Here is a 19,821-nt window from a genome sequence, read left to right as displayed (position 1 = left end):
TCGGCCTCGGACAGCGCCTGCTTGAGGGTTGCCACCTCAGTCGTGGCCCCTATAATAAGCAGTGCAATCCTGTTATTTTTTGCAATCACGCCTCTCTATAGGCACTTTTTCTGTAAGGTATTTCCTACCTTCTTTTTCCTCGAGCTGCCACTTGGCAAGGCCGAGCTCTTGCTCGGTCCGCTCGAGGTCCTATTTCAGGACACCCACCTCCGCAGTCAGTGCGGCGGTGGATAGCAGCGAAATCTGCACACGCATATTGACTCTTTATTGTTAGACTCCTGCGAAATTTACTAGATCCTCTATTCGGCTTTTCTTTCCGAACGCCAAATAGAGCATCAGGGGCTACTGTCTATGCGGTACTATTTTTATATATTTTTACTTACCTCGAAGCCTGTTAGAAGGCTAGCGCAAGCTTCAGTCAGTCCGCTCTTGGCGAACTGAACCCTCTGGATCACCGCACTCATAATAGTACGGTGCTCCTCGTCGATGGAGGCGCCGTCAAGCACCTCCAGCAGATTGTCCGGCGCCTCCGGTTGGACGGAGACCGCTGGCTCAGGAGGCTTGCTCCTCTTGAGAGGAGTTCGCCTACCGTGGTTCGGAACTGTTGAAGATTCCGGCACGGTGTCCGGCTCAAAGCCGGACTTGGAGCCCTGGGGGGCCTTGTCCCCTTCACTCCTGGAGTCCGGGAGGTGGCCTTGCGGCTCCTCCAGGACCACCTCCTCCTGCTCCGGAGTCTGTCGCGACGCCACTTTAGTGTCGTCCGTAGTGCGGGGGGAGACAGCGGGCGGAACTGAGTTCACGTCCGATGAGTCCAGGGAGCCGCCTGACGATTCGTTGAATTCGGCCTGGCGCGGGCTGCATAATTTCGTTCGACATTAGGGAAAGCTGTGCAACAAAGGAACATCATGAGTTACTCTGATATCCGAACTTACGATTTCACTGGACGCTTGGCCCTGTTTGGCCACTCCTCTTCGCCCTCTTCGGTGTCGGGGGAGTAGTCCGGCGGAGGGGTCTTCCTTTTCCTAGACCCCTCGGCCTCCCCGGTTGGGGCGGCCTTCCTCTTCTCTTCTCCCTCCGCTGGGGGGAGAGTTTTCCTCTTCCTCCTCCTCGTTTTCACGGGAGGAGGGCATCTCGGACTCGTCGAATGACGAGCCCGACACCACCACGTTACGGGCGCTCTTTCGAGTCCCCGTGGTCTTCTTCTTCTTGACCTTCTTCTCCGGCACCACATAAGGTGCCGGAACCAGCAGCTTCACTAGGAGAGCAGGGGCTGGGTCTTCGGGCAAGGGAGCCGGACAGTTAATTGGTCCGGATATCGCCCGCCAAGCCTGTCAAAGGTAAGGGAGTTTAGATCCCGCACGGAGTCAAACTGTGAAAGGAAAAAAGAGCTTAACATCCTGTAAAAGGTGAAGATAGCTTACCTCGCTAGCGTGACGCTGCGAGCTGTATCCGCGGTCCTCGGAAGAGGATGTGGGAGCCTCGGCGCCTTTGATTAGCACCTTCCAGACGTCTTCATACGTCGTGTTGAAGAGCCTGTTGAGGGTTCGGTGCTGCGCCGGGTCGAACTCCCACAGATTCAAGTCCCGTTGTTGACACGGGAGGATTAAACAAACGAGCATGACCTGGACTACATTGACAAGCCGGATTGGCTTGTTTACCAGGGACTGGATGCATGTCTTCAGTCTGGTCACCTCTTCTTCATTACCCCATGATAGGCCCGTCTCTTTCCAGGACAAAAGCCGCGTGGGGGGTCCAGATCGAAACTCGGTGGCGGTGGCCCATTCCGGATCGCGTGGCTCGGTGATGTAAAACCACCCGGCTTGCCACCCCTTTAGGGTCTCCACGAAGGAGCCCTCGAACCATAGGACGTTGGCCATCTTTCCCGCCATGGCGCCTCCGCACTCTGCCTGGCTGCCGCGCACCACCTTGGGATTGACGTTGAAGGTCTTGAGCCAGAGGCTGAAATGGGGGCGGACGCGGAGGAAGGACTCACACACGACGATAAACGCCGAGATGTTGAGGATGAAGTTCGGGGCCAGATCGTGGAAATCCAGGCCATAGTAGAACATGAGTCCCCGGACGAATGGGTGGAGTGGAAAACCCAGTCCACGGAGGAAGTGGGGAAGGAACACTACCCTCTCATGGGGCCTTGGGGTGGGGAGAAGCTGCCCCTTCTCGGGAAGCCGGTGCGGGATGTCCTTGGACAGGTATCCGGCCTTCCTTAACTTTTTCACTTGGACCTCCGTAACGGAGGAGACCATCCACTTGCCTCCCGCTCCGGACATTGCTGGAGAAGGTTGATGTGGGAAGAGCGGGCTTGGGCGCTGGAGCTCGAGTGCGCAGGAGATGGATAGGCAAAGGAGGAAGAAGGCGTAGGTAAAAAGGGTGGATCCTTATCCCCTTATATGGGCGGATGCGGTTATGCGTCCCCACCTGCCTAATAAAACTCGCTTGCCTCCCAAGCGCCGTGGTAAATGGCGCGGTTGGGTTACCCACGTCCGTATTGATGAGAATCCCGTAAAAAAGGGCACACCATCTCTGCTTTGACAAGACGTGCCAAGGAAACTGCCTCGCAAAACGTGCTGAGGTGGAAAAGAAAAAACTTGGCCGTAGTGTGATGACGCACTGCGGAATACGTCAGCAGATTTGATTTGTGTTAATATTATTCTCTCTATGGCGATGTGTGGAAATTTATTTTGCAGGGCCGGACACTATTTTTGGTGTTTGCAATCTTCTATGAAGAACTTGGAGGAGGAACCCGCCTTGCAATGCCGAAGACAATCTGCGCGCCGGACTCGTCGTCATTGAAGCCTGGTTCAGGGGCTACTGAGGGAGTCCTGGATTAGGGGGTGTTCGGGTAGCCGGACTATACCTTCGCCGGACTCCTGGACTATGAAGATACAAGATTGAAGACTTCGTCCCGTGTCCGGATGGGACTTTCCTTGGCGTGGAAGGCAAGCTTGGTGGTGCGGATATTCAAGATCTCCTACCCTTGTAACCGACTCTGTGTAACCCTAACCCTATCCGGTGTCTATATAAACCGGAGGGTTGTAGTCCATAGGACATCAACTCCATACACAACAATCATACCATAGGCTAGCTTCTAGGGTTTAGCCTCCTTGATCTCGTGGTAGATCTACTCTTGTACTACCCATATCATCAATATTAATCAAGCAGGAGTAGGGTATTACCTCCATCGAGAGGGCCCGAACCTGGGTAAAAACATCGTGTCCCTTGTCTCCTGTTACCATCCGGCCTTGACGCACAGTTCGGGACCCCCTACCCGAGATCCGCCGGTTTTGACACCGACAGGGGGTAAATGTAAAAACACCCTGGCTCCTCACATTCGCTTGACACGTGGAAGGTGGCCATTATTGGACGCAGAAGCCAAGGAGCGCAGCATTTACAAGAAGCAGGACACTATTTAACGAGTACTCGGAATTTGGAGAAGAACCCGCCTTGCAATGCCAAAGACAATCTGCGCGCCGGACTCATCGTCATTGAAGCCTGGTTCGGGGGCTACTGAGGGAGTCCTGGATTAGGGGGCATCCGGACAGCCGGACTATAACCTTTGGCCGGACTGTTGGACTATGAAGATACAAGATTGAAGACTTCGTCATGTGTCCGGATGGGACTCTCCTTGGCGTGGAAGGCAAGCTTGGCAATACGGATATGTAGATCTCCTTCCTTGTAACCGACTCTGTGTAACCCTAGCCCCCTCCAGTGTCTATATAAACCGGAGGGTTTAGTCTGTAGGACGAACAACAACAATCATACCATAAGCTAGCTTCTAGGGTTTAGCCTCTCTGATCTCGTGGTAGATCAACTCTTGTAATACCCATATCATCAATATCAATCAAGCAGGAGTAGGGTTTTACCTCCATCGAGAGGGCCCGAACCTGGGTAAAAACATCGTGTCCCTTGTCTCCTGTTACCATCCGCCTAGACGCACAGTTCGGGACCCCCTACCCGAGATCAGCCGGTTTTGACACCGACAATGAGAGATCAATAGTTTCTATAAAACAAATCCACCACTGTGGTCTAAAAGGTATAAGTGACATACTAGAGCAAAACTATATAACTCAAAAGATATAAGTGAAGCACATAGAGTATTCTAATAATTTCCGAATCATGAGTGTCTCTTGATACGTCTCCGTCGTATCTACTTTTCCAAACACTTTTGCCCTTGTTTTGGACTCTAACTTGTATGATTTGAATGGAACTAACCCGGACTGACGTTGTTTTCAGCAGAATTGCCGTGGTGTTGTTTTATGTGCAGAAAACAAAAGTTCTCGGAATGACCTGAAACTCCACGGGATGTCTTACAAAAAATAAAAAAAAACCCTCGCCAACGATGAAGACCAAGGGGCTCACACCCTGTCCACGAGGGTGGGGGACGCCCCCCCTAGGGCACGCCCCCTACCTCGTGGGCCCCCTGGAGACCCTCCGACGCCAACTCCAACTCTATATATTGGCTTTCGGGGAGAAAAAAATCAGAGAGAAGAAATCATCACGTTCTACGATACGGAGCCGCCGCCAAGCCCTAAAATCTCTCGGGAGGGCTGATCTAGAGTCCGTTCGGGGCTCCGGAGAGGGGGATTCGTCGCCATCGTCATCATCAACCATCCTCCATCACCAATTTCATGATGCTCACCGCCGTGCGTGAGTAATTCCATCGTAGGCTTGCTGGACGGTGATGGGTTGGATGAGATTTATCATGTAATCGAGTTAGTTTTGTTAGGGTTTGATCCCTAGTATCCACTATGTTCTGAGATTGATGTTGCTATGACTTTGCTATGCTTAATGCTTGCCACTAGGGCCCGAGTGCCATGATTTCAGATCTGAACCTATTATGTTTTCATGAATATATGTGAGTTCTTGATCCTATCTTGCAAGTCTATAGTCACCTATTATGTGTTATGATCCGACAACCCCGAAGTGACAATAATCGGGATACTTCTTGGTGATGACCATAGTTTGAGGAGTTCATGTATTCACTATGTGCTAATGCTTTGTTCTGGCTCTCTATTAAAAGGAGGCCTTAATATCCCTTAGTTTCCAATAGGACCCCGCTGCCACGGGAGGGTAGGATAAAAGATGTCATGCAAGTTCTTTTCCATAAGCACGTATGACTATATTCGGAATACATGCCTACATTACATTGATGAATTGGAGCTAGTTCTGTGTTACCCTATGTTATGACTGTTACATGATGAACCGCATCCGGCATAATTATCCATCACTGATCCGGTGCCTACGAGTTTTCCATATACTGGTTCTCGCTTATTTACTTTCCCGTTGCTACTGTTACAATAACTACAAAATACCAAACATATTTACTATTGCTTGCACTACTCTTTTGTTACCGTTACCACCACTATCATATTACTTTGCTACTAAACACTTTGCTGCAGATACTAAGTTTCCAGGTGTGGTTGAATTGACAACTCAGCTGCTAATACTTGAGAATATTCTTTGGCTCCCCTTGTGTCGAATCAATAAATTTGGGTTGAATACTCTACCCTCGAAAACTGTTGCGATCCCCTATACTTGTGGGTTATCATCTCTCTCAAAAGGTGTGTACAGTAAGGATGATTGTGGTAAACTAACAAATAAAGACTCAAATCATACAAGACGCTCCAAGGAAAACACATATCATGTGGTGAATAAAAATATAGCTCCAAGTGAAGTTACCGATAGAAGTAGACGAAAGAGGGGATGCCATCCGGGGCATCCCCAAGTTTTGGCTTTTAGGTGTCCTTAGATTATCTTGGGGGTGCCATGGGTATCCCCAAGCTTAGGCTCTTGCCACTCCTTGTTTCATAATCCATCAAACCCTTACCCAAAACTTGAAAACGCCACAACACAAAACTTAAAGTAGAAAATCTCGTGAGCTCCGTTAGCGAAAGAAAACAAAACACCACTTTAAGGTACTGTAATGAACTCATTATTTATTTATATTGATGTTAAACCTACTGTATTCCAACTTCTCTATGGTTTATAAACTATTTTACTAGCCATAGATTCATCAAAATAAGCAATCAACACACGAAAAACAGAATCTGTCAAAAATAGAACAGTCTGTAGTAATCTGTAGCTAGCGCAAGATATGGAACCCAAAAAATTATAAAATAAATTGCTGGACGTTAGGAATTTATATATTAATCATCTGCAAAAATAATTAACTAAATAGCACTTTCCAAATAAAAATGACAGCAGTTCTCGTGAGCGCTAAAGTTTCTGTTTTTACAGCAAGATTAACAAGACTTTCCCCAAGTCTTCCCAACGGTTCTACTTGGCAAAACACTAATTAAACACAAAAAACACAACCAAAACAGAGGCTAGATAAATTATTTATTACTAAACAGGAGCAAAAAGCAAGGAGTAAAAATAAAATCGGGTTGCCTCCCAACAAGCGCTATCGTTTAACGTCCCTAGCTAGGCATAACAAGCAATGATAGATCTAGATATTGCCATCTTTGGTTTTAGGGAAGAAAAGAGCAAACTTGCTATCTATGGAATTAATCTTTCTATTTTAATAAAGCACATGGCTATTAATGATAGAAGAAAGATTAAGTATGTTACGGAAATTTGTATCTAAACTAGACTTCATCTCTTTGATAGATTCGTTTTGGTAAGAGAGCAAAAGAGATGTAGATTCAACTTTCTCATTCATGGGGTGCCCAAATATGGTTTTCATGTTTTCATAAGTGTCTACGGCATCCCCTTCAAGAAAGCCTTCTTCAAATATGGAATCTAAGACATGCTTAAAAGAAGAAGGAAGGGCAATATAAAAGCTTTTTAAGTAAATTTCAATTTGGTATTGAGGCACATAGCTAGCCCTGATCCTTAATAGTCTATACCAAGCATCTTTCAAAGATTCATCAAGTAAATAAGGAAAAATTCCGGAATCATCTTCATCAAAATTATTAAGATTCTCATTGATAACTCCGGTAGGTTTTTCCATAGTATCCTTATTTATGAGCTTAGCGAGAATAGAAGGGTTGTCCAAAGTACTAAAACTCGGGAGAGAACCCCCAACCCTTTTTGATTCAGACATGGCGGAAGAAAGGCGAGCGAGAAAAAGAGAGGGCAAATGAAACGGCAAAGATGAAGTGGGGGAGAGGAAAACGAGAGGCAAATGGCAAATAATGTAATGCGGGAGATAAGGGTTTGTGATGGGTACTTGGTATGTTGACTTTTGCGTAGACCTCCCCGGCAACGGCGCCAGAAATCCTTCTTGCTACCTCTTGAGCACTTGCGTTGGTTTTCCCTTGAAGAGGAAAGGGTGATGCAGCAAAGTAGCGTAAGTATTTCCCTCAGTTTTTGAGAACCAAGGTATCAATCCAGTAGGAGGCTAAGCGCGAGTCCCTCGCACCTACACAAAACAAATAAATCCTCGCAACCAACGCGATAAGGGGTTGTCAATCCCTACACGGTCACTTACGAGAATGAGATCTGATAGATATGATAAGATAATATTTTTGGTATTTTTATGATAAAGATGCAAAGTAAAATAAAAGCAATGAAAATAACTAAGTATTGGAAGATTAATATGATGAAGATAGACCTGGGGGCCATAGGTTTCACTAGTGGCTTCTCTCAAGAGCATAAGTATTTTACGGTGGGTGAACAAATTACTGTTGAGCAATTGACAGAATTGAGCATATTTATGAGAATATCTAGGTATGATCATGTATATAGGCATCACGTCCAAGACAAGTAGACCGACTCCTACCTGCATCTACTACTATTATTCCACACATCGACCGCTATCCAGCATGCATCTAGAGTATTAAGTTCAAGAGAACAGAGTAACGCTTTAAGCAAGATAACATGATGTAGAGGGATAAATTCATGCAATATGATAAAAAAACCATCTTGTTATCCTCGATGGCAACAATACAATACGTGCCTTGCTGCCCTACTGTCACTGGGAAAGGACACCGCAAGATTGAACCCAAAGCTAAGCACTTCTCCCATTGCAAGAAAGATCAATCTAGTAGGCCAAACCAAACTGATAATTCGAAGAGACTTTGCAAAGATAACCAATCATACATAAAATAATTCAGAGAAGATTCAAATATTGTTCATAGATAAACTTGATCATAAACCGATAATTCATCGGTCTCAACAAACACACCGCAAAAGAAGATTACATCAAATAGATCTCCACAAGAGAGGGGGAGAACTTTGTATTAAGATCCAAAAAGAGAGAAGAAGCCATCTAGCTAATAACTATGGACCCGTAGGTCTGAGGTAAACTACTCACACTTCATCGGATAGGCTATGGTGTTGATGTAGAAGCCCTCCGTGATCGATGCCCCCTCCGGCGGAGCTCCGGAACAGGCCCCAAGATGGGATCTCGTGGATACATAAAGTTACGGCGGTGAAATTATGGTTTTGGCTCCGTATCTGATCGTTTGGGGGTACGTAGGTATATATAGGAGGAAGAAGTATGTCGGTGGAGCAACAGGGGGCCCACGAGGGTGGAGGGCGCGCCTGGGGGGTAGCCGCGCCCCCCTACCTCGTGGCCTCCCTGTTGGTTGCTTGACGTAGGGTCCAAGTCTCCTGGATCATGTTCGGTGAGAAAAATCACGTTCCCGAAGGTTTCATTCCGTTTGGACTCCGTTTGATATTCCTTTTCTTCGAAACCCTAAAACAGGCAAAAAACAACAATTCTGGGCTGGGCCTCCGGTTAATAGGTTAGTCCCAAAAATAATATAAAAGTGGATAATAAAGCCCAACAATGTCCAAAATAGTAGATAATATAGCATGGAGCAATCAAAAATTATAGATACGTTGGAGATGTATCAATGGACGCACCATGGGCGTCGTCTGACGCAAACATGGTGCGGCGTGCCCGCCGTGCGAGGCAGTGGGCGAGGGAGGCGACAGCAGCCCTCGCGGCGGTGGACGTTGTTGAGGCGGAGTCGCATTCTCTGGCGCCCCGTATGGTGCACTAGTCCGGGCGCCGCAACCGCGTCGTGGTGGATGTTGCCGGCTATCATTGATCTGACGTCCACCGGCCTTCGGCCTCCGACGAGGAAGAATAGGGCATGGGAGACGACGGTCCCTTGAGTCCCATGAGCCAGCTCGTGTCCCATCCCCACTCTACCTTGCCGGCGACCGGACCAACACTTTGGGAAGCGCAGCCAACCGCTGGACATGGGCATGGCGGAGTCGGACGAGCTCAGCTTAAAAATCGGTTTACGTTGGGTGCAATAGTATGGATTCGAGGTATCCAGTTCTATAATGAAATATTTGAGACCTGGCCGGTCACTGTCCGCAAACACGTACGAACGTTTGAGGGTCAGATTTGCCAATTTTGGTTGTAGCTGCTCTCACCTCTAATCTATATACCTATAATAAAAGGGATATTGTTCTAGCGGTACGTCACGGAAATAGCCCCGAAAGTTGCAAAATGTTACACACCTGATATAAAAACGTTTCACACAGAGGAATTCCTCGCTTGGGCCGGCCCATGCAGTAGGGAACTTCTATACTGTGCTCTGCGCGCTGGGGAAGACGCAGCGCGCCCATTTGGGCCGGCCCATGTCCGGGTGACTTGTTTTTAAAATTTTATCTTTTCATTTTTTATTTTATTTTTCGTTTTTTTACTACTTTAGATAATTTGAGACTTCTAAAAAGTACAGAAAAATAAAAAATGATAATTTTTAAATGAAATGTTTAATAAATCATAAAATGTTTCTAGATTCAAAAAATATTTATGATTTTGTAAAAAAATGTATTCTTATTCAAACAATGTTCAAAATTTTGAAAACAAATGTTCGGGAAATAAAAAATGTTCATGGTTTTGAAAAAAGTTAATGTATTTTTTAATGAAAGTGACAAAATTTAGCCAATTCAAAAAATGTTCATGAATGAAAAAATATCTGAAAAATTCAAACATTGTTCGTGACTTATAAAAATTTTATTCATTCACAAAATGTTCGCTGATTCAAAAAATGATCACGCATTTAAAAAATTGTTCGTTAAATAAGAAATATTATGAATTTAAAAAATTGTTCCATCAGTTTAAAAAAAATCGTCGATTCTACAAATATTCGCCAATTATTGAAAATTGTTTTAAAAAATGTTCACAATGCTAAAGATATATTTGAAAATAGCACAAAATGTTCATGAATTAAAAAATATTTTAAAATTTAGAAAATATTTGCATTTTTTTAAAAGTGTTCACGAATTTGAATAATGCTCACGATTTCAAATATGTGCACGAGTTTAAAAAGATGTTCATGATTTCATGAAATTGAGAGTGATTGTGTATCTTAGTGGTGTAGCAAAATATGGTAATGGCCATTGGAGATTAGTATGATTTTTTTCTTCTACTGTAACGCATGGGCCTTTGGTAGTATTCCCGCTGTCTCATAATATAAGAACGTTTTTGAAACTAGTGTAGTTTCAAAAACGTTCTTATATTATGGGACGGAAGGTGTATATACTAAAAAAACCCAGTCGCTGACAGGTGGGCCCCAAATACAGAGGCTCTTCAGCCAGACAAGTTCCACCACTAACCTTTCTCTTTCTTCCCCGCGGTCGACCAGTCGATACCACTCCCCTCCTTAAACCCTAGCCCCCCGCCGCCGCCGCCGCCCGCCGCGCCATGGAGGCCAGCCTCAAGCGCAAGGCCGCGGACGCCCCCGCCGACGGGCCCGACCCCCCTCTCAAGGCGCCGCGCGCGGACGCCGCTCCCCTGCTGCCGGCCGCCGCCGAGCGCGTCGCCTGCCTGCACGACGTCTCCTACCCCGAGGGATACGACGCGTCCGCCTCCGGCCCGCGTGTCGTCGCGGGCGGCGGCGAGGGCGCGGCCCCGGCCAAGACGTTCCCCTTCCCGCTCGACCCCTTCCAGTCCGAGGCCATCCGCTGCCTCGACAACGGCGAGTCCGTCATGGTGAGCAGCAAATCCAATCCCCGCGCCTCCCCGCATCATCCCAACCACGCCGCTCTTGGCTCAGCCTCTCCTGGTTAATGTAATTCCACTGTAAAAATTTGGTCTTTACTTGCTTCCGCCTGCTGGACTGGGCAATTTGTCCTGCCGCCAAGTTTTCCCCACAGGAAATTCAGTGGCTGCCTGCCTGCCTCTCATGCGTGTTTCATCTACCAGGTTTCGGCGCACACGTCGGCGGGGAAGACGGTGGTGGCGCTGTACGCGATAGCCATGTCCCTGCGCAACCAGCAGCGGGTCATCTACACCTCGCCCATCAAGGCCCTCAGCAACCAGAAGTACAGGGAGTTCAAGGAGGAGTTCTCCGACGTCGGCCTCATGACCGGGGACGTCACCATCGAGCCAAACGCATCTTGCTTGGTACCAGATCGATCGCCAACCACATTGAGTTTTGTACTCTCCCTCTGTGCATATGCCTGTTTGGTGCTTAAAGCGCGCGCGTGTGTGTGTGCTCGGAAATGCAGGTCATGACCACGGAGATTTGGCGCAGCATGCAGTACAAGGGGTCCGAGGTGATGAGGGAAGTCGCTTGGGTTATCTTCGATGAGGTGCATTACATGCGTGACAGGGAGAGGGGAGTGGTGTGGGAGGAGAGTATTGTGATGGCTCCCAAAAACTCGCGGTTTGTGTTCCTCTCGGCAACTGTACCTAATGCCAAGGAGTTTGCTGATTGGGTTGCCAAGGTTTGTCTGCATTTCCCTCTGTTTTTCTGTTGTTGCCTTGACTTTGATAGTTCATAAGAGATCAAAAGAAAGTTCTCTGCTCAGTAAAGGGACATGCACATAAATTTCATTATATTGATGCACATAAATGTCAATTTGCCTCAATGCATTTGTTTTCATATATGGTCAACCATTCATCTATATTTCCAGCATATGCGTGTTATGCATAATGAAGGTATTACGACTTTGTTCCTCAGGTACATAAGCAACCTTGTCATATAGTATACACCGACTACCGACCTACACCTCTCCAGCATTATGTATTTCCTGCTGGAGGTGATGGCCTATACCTGGTCGTTGATGAAAACGGCAAGTTCAGAGAGGACAGTTTTCAGAAATCTCTGAATGTCCTTGCCCCTGCTACTGGCAGTGACAAGAAGAGGGAAAACGGGAAGCGGCAAAAGGGCCTCGTCTCGGCAGGCAAAACTAACGAAGAAAGTGACATATTCAAGATGGTGAAAATGATAATTCAGCGTCAATATGACCCTGTGATACTTTTCAGCTTTAGCAAAAGAGAGTGTGAATTTCTTGCTATGCAGGTAAGTTCTTTCTAGATTGTTAGTTGATTTAGAGGATATAACTCTTCTATGGCTCAAGGAAGTAAATGTCTTAGACTCTTAGTTGATTTTGACTGCCCTGCTTGTGTTGTAGATGGCCAAGATGGACTTGAATGGAGATGATGAGAAAGTGAACATTGAAACCATTTTTTGGAGTGCCATGGATTTGCTTTCAGATGATGACAAAAAGCTTCCCCAGGTTTCAAATATGCTTCCCTTATTGAAACGTGGCATTGGAGTGCATCATTCTGGTCTGTTGCCCATTTTAAAGGAAGTGATTGAGATACTTTTCCAAGAGGGCCTCATCAAGGTTAGCAAATGTTACTGATCGCATGGCTTCTCGGACTGCCACTGTTTCGTAGCATATTTTTGGAAGTATATTTTTGGAAGTATGGTATTATACCCTAGTGGGCTATTGCTTTGTCTTTGGAAGAATAACATCATTATTAGCTTTTCTCTTGAGCTAAAACTATGTGCCTTAAAAGTGAGGTTATAGTTCTTGGTTTCAGTGTTTCACATCAAAGTAACAGATGACGGATTTAGGTCATCAGGATAGTTGCTGTTGTATTGCAGTTTTGTAGTGAACATGGAATGTTCTTCTTGAATTTGCAATGTAAAAATGTGTATGTTAGGTTTTTTGGTAAGTGGTAACCTTACTCTTATATGAACAATAGCACTGTAAAACTTGATTGAAAGAAAGTGAGAGGTCTAAATTTTGCCAAGTATTTTACTGATCTTATTCTGTGTCATGATTTATGAGCTGATGATTTGGGAGTATTTATTTTATTTGAATTGTAAGTGATAATTGTGTTTTGTGACTAATAATTTCTTGCTGATACTGAAATCTGCTGTTGTAGTGTCTGTTTGCCACAGAGACATTCAGTATTGGATTGAACATGCCTGCAAAGACTGTTGTGTTTACCAATGTACGTAAGTTTGACGGAGATAGGTTCAGATGGTTGTCAAGTGGAGAGTACATTCAGATGAGCGGCCGTGCTGGTCGTCGAGGTATTGATCTGCGTGGTATCTGCATATTGATGGTAGATGAGAAAATGGAACCCTCAACTGCCAAAATGATGCTGAAAGGAGGTGCTGATAGTTTGAACAGGTCTGTATCATGTATTCTTTGCTCCTACTTCTATCTAGAACAATAACATACATACATTCCAGCTGAATAGTGTGAATGGAAAGACCATCTTGAGGAGAACAGAGACTGGGATTTGATGTTTCACTTGGTTTGCACTATGCTTGAAAATTTTGTTCGCCATATCTATTGTGATAACTGGGTAGTTTCGTCCATTCATGCTATATCAGTTCATTGCATCTCGGAATCTTGAGTTAGCATCGCTTAAGTTCTCATTTACTGTTTCTGTATCTCTTATGTTTCTTCCGGTTGCTTAAATGCATATTTTTCTTCTATATTGCTGGCTCTGATATTATTATCTTCTTGATTAGTGCCTTTCATTTGAGCTACAACATGTTGTTGAATCAACTGCGCTCTGAGGATGGTGACCCGGAAAAGCTTCTTCGGCATTCATTCTACCAATTTCAAGCAGATAGAGTTCTCCCTGATCTCGAGGTCTGTTAAAATTTTCTAAGCATTTTCTTTCTTTGAATAAACTTATACCATTTGTAGTCTGCCTCTTGTCCTTTCGCCCATGATCCTGTTAGTTAGCTTTGGGCATACATGCATGTTCTTTGAATCTCATGGATACTTTTGTAAGGTTGCTGTAATATATATTTTGTAGTATAATTATTTCTAGGGGTATTCCCCACTGTTTAAATTAAGATGTTCCTGCCACAACAATGTTTTATTACCTGCCTTTTGCCATTTATTATGATATTGTTGCATGTTTAGAAAGAAGAAGTTTGTTCAGAATGGTACCTGAACTGTGTTGGTTGCGTTCATGAGTGTTCACACATGCATACGTGCAGTAAACCCTTATGTTGGATGTGTCAAGAGGATGCATATACCAGTTAGAATGGCAGTTAATGTTGGTAAACTGGCTGGTGTCACCTACCATAGCAGTGCCTTTCGCTCTACATTGAAAACCCCAGCAACCAAAGCATTGCTGCAAGGAACTTATCCTGACATTCCTCTGTTTGAATTTTGTGCAGAAGCAAGTCAGGGAACTGGAAATAGAAAGAAGTTCCATGGTTATTGAAGACGAGGAGAGCGTGAAGGACTACTATGATCTCTTACAGCAGTACAGAACTTTAAAGAAGGATGTCCGTGATATTGTACTTTCGCCAAAATATGTTCTGCCTTTCTTGCAATCCGGAAGGCTTGTTCGTGTTCAATACAGTACAGATGGGTCCACCTTCTCTATTGACGAAAATGTGTCGTGGGGAATTATAATAAATTTTGAGAAGGTGAAAACCAATGCTGAAGGTAACATACATACACTTTTCTCTGTTAGTTTTGCTATTTTATTCATGGGGTTCAGTGTTAAGATCATACAGCTTCATTTTATAGAATTAACCTGCCATTGCCAAGTGGGCAGTAATCTCCCTTTATGAGAAACTATATAGCATTCCCTTTGTGGAAGATCTGAAGCCTGTATGAGCTTGGTGGCTAATTAGCCAGTTACACACTGCAGCCATCATGGCAGCAATCTCTGTGTGAATGGTCAGTAAGCTCACCTACATTAACCCGTTTTGTTGTGTCAGTTGAAGGAATGACTCCTTCACGGGTTCCCTTCTTTGATCCATCAACTCACACAATGGCTTAAGCTTGTTTGTTTCAGACTACCTCGTTCCTACCCTCTTACAATGTGATCCTAACGTTTTATGGTCATTGCTTTACAACACATAGGGGGAGGTACTGTCTAGCTATTTTGGCTCCGCTGACTTCTGGTTTTTGTTCTTACAGAAAGAAGACCCGAGGATTGTGATTACACTGTTGATGTCCTCACCAGATGTTCTGTAATCAAGGACATAAGTGGAAAGAAGACAATGAAGGTTATTCCTCTCAAATCCCGTGGAGAACCGGTTGTTATTTCATTGCCACTTTCTCAGGTAATTTACTTCTCCCATTTCACCAGTTAACCTGTCATGTTCCACTTCTAACCATATTTTATCACATTTCAAAGCTGTTTGTTTTCTTACTCTAATCCTAAATTGAACTAAATAAACAGATTGATGGACTAAGTAGCGTTCGGATGTACATACCCAAGGATCTTTTGCCTGTAGAAGCTCGAGAAAACACATTGAGGAAAGTTGACGAAGTGCTTTCAAGGTTTGCTAAAGATGGGGTTCCTCTCTTGGATCCAGAAGAAGATATGGAAGTAAGAATATCTAGTGCATATCATATTGCCATGCTTCCTCTTCTCATTTTCAATTCTAATGATTTTGTTCCTTTCAGGTAAAATCTAGCTCCTACCGGAAAGCTGCCAGAAGAATAGAAGCTCTTGAGAGCTTATTTGAGAAGCATGACATTCGTAATGCTCCCCATATCCAACAGAAGCTGAAGCTCTTGCATGCTAAGCAAGAAATAAAAGCCAAAATAAAGTCCATAAAGAAAACAATGCGGGCCTCGACTGCTCTAGCCTTTAAGGACGAGCTCAAGGCACGAAAACGAGTTCTTCGTAGGCTGGGGTAATGCATCCTCTGACACCCAAATTTTATTTGTCTTTGGTGTGCTTGCATCTCGGAAAATTGCAAAATGAAATTCCATGTTACCGAATATTGGGTGAACTAGGCAACATAACATTCTCATGTTTGTGACAAAAACCCTTGCTGTTGTGCCCTGCAGATGTTGGATTCTTAGGAAGCACAGTAGTATTCTTTGAGAAAATATTTGCAGAACAAATTTATGATCTTTCTGCTTGGGCACCTGATGGAAACAAGCACAAAACTCTAACTATTCTGCTAGAACAATCGTTGACTATTAGAGTTAAATAATAACCTCATTGTTTGAAAATTAGAGATGTATTTCGTAGATATATGGAAGTTCATGTTATTTGTTTCATGCATGAATAGAAAGTACTGTCTGCTGCGTCAATCTGCATTTTCTTGTTTTTCATAAACCTTATTGGGGTGTCTTGTTGATTCCAGATATATCACCAGTGAGGATGTAGTCGAAATAAAGGGCAAAGTGGCATGTGAGATCAGCTCAGCTGACGAACTGACATTGACCGAGCTTATGTTCAGTGGTACTTTGAAGGATGCTACTGTGGAGCAGATGGTGGCCCTGCTTTCTTGCTTTGTTTGGCAGGAAAAGCTTCAGGATGCCCCAAAGCCAAGGGAGGAGCTCGACCTGCTCTTCTACCAGTTGCAAGAGACGGCGCGAAGGGTCGCGAACCTCCAGCTTGAATGCAAGGTACTCAATAATGCTAGTACCAGAAAATCATACCATATCAGTTGTGCTGTTTTGATGCTTCAGAATTGCATCCCAATTGCTGAAACTTGTTTTTGTTATGGCCCTGCTGATGACAGATCCAGATCGATGTTGAGAGTTTCGTGAACTCCTTCCGCCCCGACGTGATGGAGGCCGTGTACTCGTGGGCCAGAGGGTCGAAGTTCCACCAGATCATGGAGATGACACAGGTGTTCGAGGGCAGCCTGATCAGGGCCATCAGGCGGCTGGAGGAGGTCCTGCAGCAGCTGATCCTGGCGTCCCAGTCGATCGGCGAGACCCAGCTCGAAGCCAAGCTCGAGGAGGCGGTCAGCAAGATTAAGAGGGATATCGTGTTTGCTGCGTCGCTGTACTTGTGACTCTCCTGTGTGGTTGGGTTCCATCACAGGAGCTCATGCGCAGGGGGGGGGGGGGGGGGGGGGGGGGGGGGGGGGGGGGGGGGGGGGGGGGGGGGTAGAGAGGTTATCATGTCTGCTGTTCTTGTCCAGCGCCATCGACATGGACACGGTCGGGCTCCCTTGACTGGTTTGCTGTAACACGGAGCGGCATGTTGTCGCCATGGCGGGGATACAATTTTGTAGGCTGTAGAAGCAGTAAGTCGTGATTGAATTGATTAGGGTTTTGGTCCAAGGACTCAAACTTGTATCCTTTTTCTTCTTCCCTGTACACAGAAACAGAGAATTGGACTAGAGATGTACCTGAATTGATATGCGGAGAATGACGAGTGTCTGATAGTATTTTTCTTTTGATGTTCCTGAATTTTGTTTTCATCTCAAATCAAATCAATGTGTTTGTGTTGCTTGTCATGAGCCATCTGTTTATGAAAATCAATGAGGAAATACAACTAATCTGAGCAAGGAAATACAAATCATACATTGTCAAACCATCCATTTTTATTTATGACCAATGAGAAAATGGCTCCCACACAAATGAGGATAATTCTGTCTCCCCACACAACAAATCACAAACCATTTCAAAGAACAAATTACAAATGGCATGGAAATAACACCAACAGACTGGTAGTAGTAGTTTAAAAAAGAAGAAAACGGACTGCAGCTATGTACAAAGAAGAGAGAGCATTCTCCTGGGAGCACACATGGTTGGTTGAATCTTTGTTTAATTTGCTACCAATTCTCCTGCACGATCTTGGCCTTTTCGAATATGAACTTGCCTTCCTTGTACTTCTGGGACTCCTCATAGGCGCGCTCGTACTTCCACCCGAGCACCTCGCGGCAGTCACGGCAGTGGATGTCGGCGACGGTGTGGAGCCCCGTCATGAGCTGCCGGTCCTCCTTGGCCCCCGTGGTGACGTTCATGGCGTGGGAGAAGAGGAACGCACGGCCATTCCTCCCCTAGAACAGCAGCCAAAAGAGCAGAGTATTAGAATTTATCCTCCAAACACAATCAAAATTGAGATAAGACAGATCATAGCATATCATATCGAGGTCTCGACATCTGAATGGAGCTCCTACATGTGACAGCCTCCTGCAACTGCTGCGACAGATAGATCACAGTGTATCTCTGAAACTCCAATATACTCCCTCTGTAAACTTTTATAAGAGCGTTTAGATCACTAACTCGTATATTTGTTTACAGAGGGAGTATATAAGTATAGAAACACAAATGCTAAACTCAACTACAGAAACGTGCTCAGATTGGATAATTAATTACAAGTCCGCAGCTAGTTTTGTTTTAGCCTGACATCCCCAAGCAGTCCAACATTAAACTTAGGTTCCTATTGATTGATTAAGCTCTGTCTGTCCAATCTTGACCCCCCCTAATGCAGCTAAAAGTCAGCAAGGAAGAGAAGCAAATTAAATAATTGTGCTTGGTTCTACTTCTTCTTCACCTGGAAGGCCTTGGAGATGATATCGTCGTGGAGGCAGACGTGGTTCCGGCAGTGGCAGCAGCTGTACACCCGCGGCCCGACCAATTCTGCCATCTATCTCCTTCCTGCGGCCAATCCGATTCACCGAACGAATTAGGAATCTAACAAGCGCACAACGATATCTTCTTGTCTGAAACAGAGCATGACTGACTGCCCAACACTTTTAGATAGGAGTACATAATATGTCTATGTCTAGTTTATCGATGATTCGCGTTAAATGATCATCAGGGGATGAGCACAGTTAACTATCACTATTAATATGCCTTGATCAATAGTCATCTTCTTCGTGTGATTGTTGTTAAGTAAACATAAACAGATGCTACAAAAACTGCAGGCAAGGGATTATATGATACTCTCTCGTAGTATATAACAACAATAACAACCCAGCTGCAGGTTTTTTTTTTCTTTTCTGTACATGTTTGGTTTCTGCACTAGCGAGAATCACTAGTGTAGTGGTGGCCACCTGAGGAACCCTCCGATCCGATTGAAAGAGGCGAAGCATACATACCTTGATTGCGCCGATTGAAAGGTAAGTACTTGTTGCTCCTCCAGTCCCTTGGCCACTCGGCGTGCAGATTGGATGCGCGGCGGCCGGGAAGTCGCAGGAAGGCTCTGTCGATGTAGCAGCCGGTGGGGGCGACAAGGAAGGAAGGGGAATAATCGGGAGGGGAAGACCTAGCTTGCTAGAACCAAATCGCCATGGAGTTTCTTCTGTCCGTCCGTCGATCGATTTGGGGGAAAGGAGAAGAAAGACTTTTTATTTTTATTTTTTTCCTACTAGAAGAAAAAGAAGAAGACGGCGGGGAGAAGAAACGAGACGTGAGGGGCTGGGACCACTCCCCTTCTCAGGAAATATGCAAAATGTCTCAAAAAAAAGGAAATATGCAAAATCACTTGTTGTTAATGGTGATTCTCAAATATGTGCTTCTCGTGCAAGGAAAAAAACTGCGTAAAAAAACTTCACGACTTTTTTTTTCCTTTTCCAAGAAACACGGTTGTGCTTCTCACAGAAACAAATTTGTGCTTCTCTTATGAAAAGATCATGATTTTTTTTGCCTTTCCGAGAAGCATAGCTGTGCTTCTTGTTGCAACAAATCTGTGCCTCCACGAGAAGCAAATATGTGCTTCTCGCGGAAGCAACAAAACTTTGCATGATTTTTTTGTGCCATTTTTTTTTGCTTTTTTCAAGAATCTGTGTCTCCACAAAAAATAAATCTATGCTTCTTATGGAAGCATAAATTTATTTTTTCATGCAAAGGAAAAGGATTCCTTGAATTTTTTCCTCCAAAACCTAGCTGAGCGCCCAATACGACATGTGACGATGTGACAGC

At 45.0% G+C, this 19,821-nt stretch overlaps 2 protein-coding genes across 2 annotated transcripts; one reads left to right on the top strand and one right to left on the bottom strand.

Moving 5' to 3' along the window:
• The first annotated feature begins 10,544 nt into the window (after positions 1 to 10,544).
• On the top strand, positions 10,545 to 17,351 carry LOC125526001 (DExH-box ATP-dependent RNA helicase DExH9-like). The gene is made up of 13 exons (XM_048691015.1): positions 10,545 to 10,912; positions 11,126 to 11,326; positions 11,431 to 11,649; positions 11,886 to 12,227; positions 12,340 to 12,555; positions 13,103 to 13,353; positions 13,701 to 13,824; positions 14,364 to 14,637; positions 15,118 to 15,263; positions 15,383 to 15,532; positions 15,610 to 15,842; positions 16,302 to 16,566; positions 16,683 to 17,351. Exons 1-13 carry the CDS (start codon positions 10,625 to 10,627, stop codon positions 16,959 to 16,961), a joined length of 2,988 nt encoding a protein of 995 aa, XP_048546972.1. The 5' UTR covers positions 10,545 to 10,624; the 3' UTR covers positions 16,962 to 17,351.
• A 126-nt stretch (positions 17,352 to 17,477) lies between these two features.
• LOC125526002 (protein yippee-like At4g27745) lies at positions 17,478 to 19,276 on the bottom strand. The gene is made up of 3 exons (XM_048691017.1): positions 18,999 to 19,276; positions 18,452 to 18,555; positions 17,478 to 17,954 (listed from the first exon to the last, which is right to left on the bottom strand). Exons 2-3 carry the CDS (start codon positions 18,542 to 18,544, stop codon positions 17,727 to 17,729), a joined length of 321 nt encoding a protein of 106 aa, XP_048546974.1. The 5' UTR covers positions 18,545 to 18,555; positions 18,999 to 19,276; the 3' UTR covers positions 17,478 to 17,726.
• Positions 19,277 to 19,821: the final 545 nt, after the last annotated feature.

Source organism: Triticum urartu, chromosome 7 (genome assembly GCF_003073215.2).
Source record: "Triticum urartu cultivar G1812 chromosome 7, Tu2.1, whole genome shotgun sequence".
Classification (NCBI taxonomy): domain Eukaryota; kingdom Viridiplantae; phylum Streptophyta; class Magnoliopsida; order Poales; family Poaceae; genus Triticum; species Triticum urartu.
This window is presented reverse-complemented; position numbering and strand designations above follow the sequence as displayed.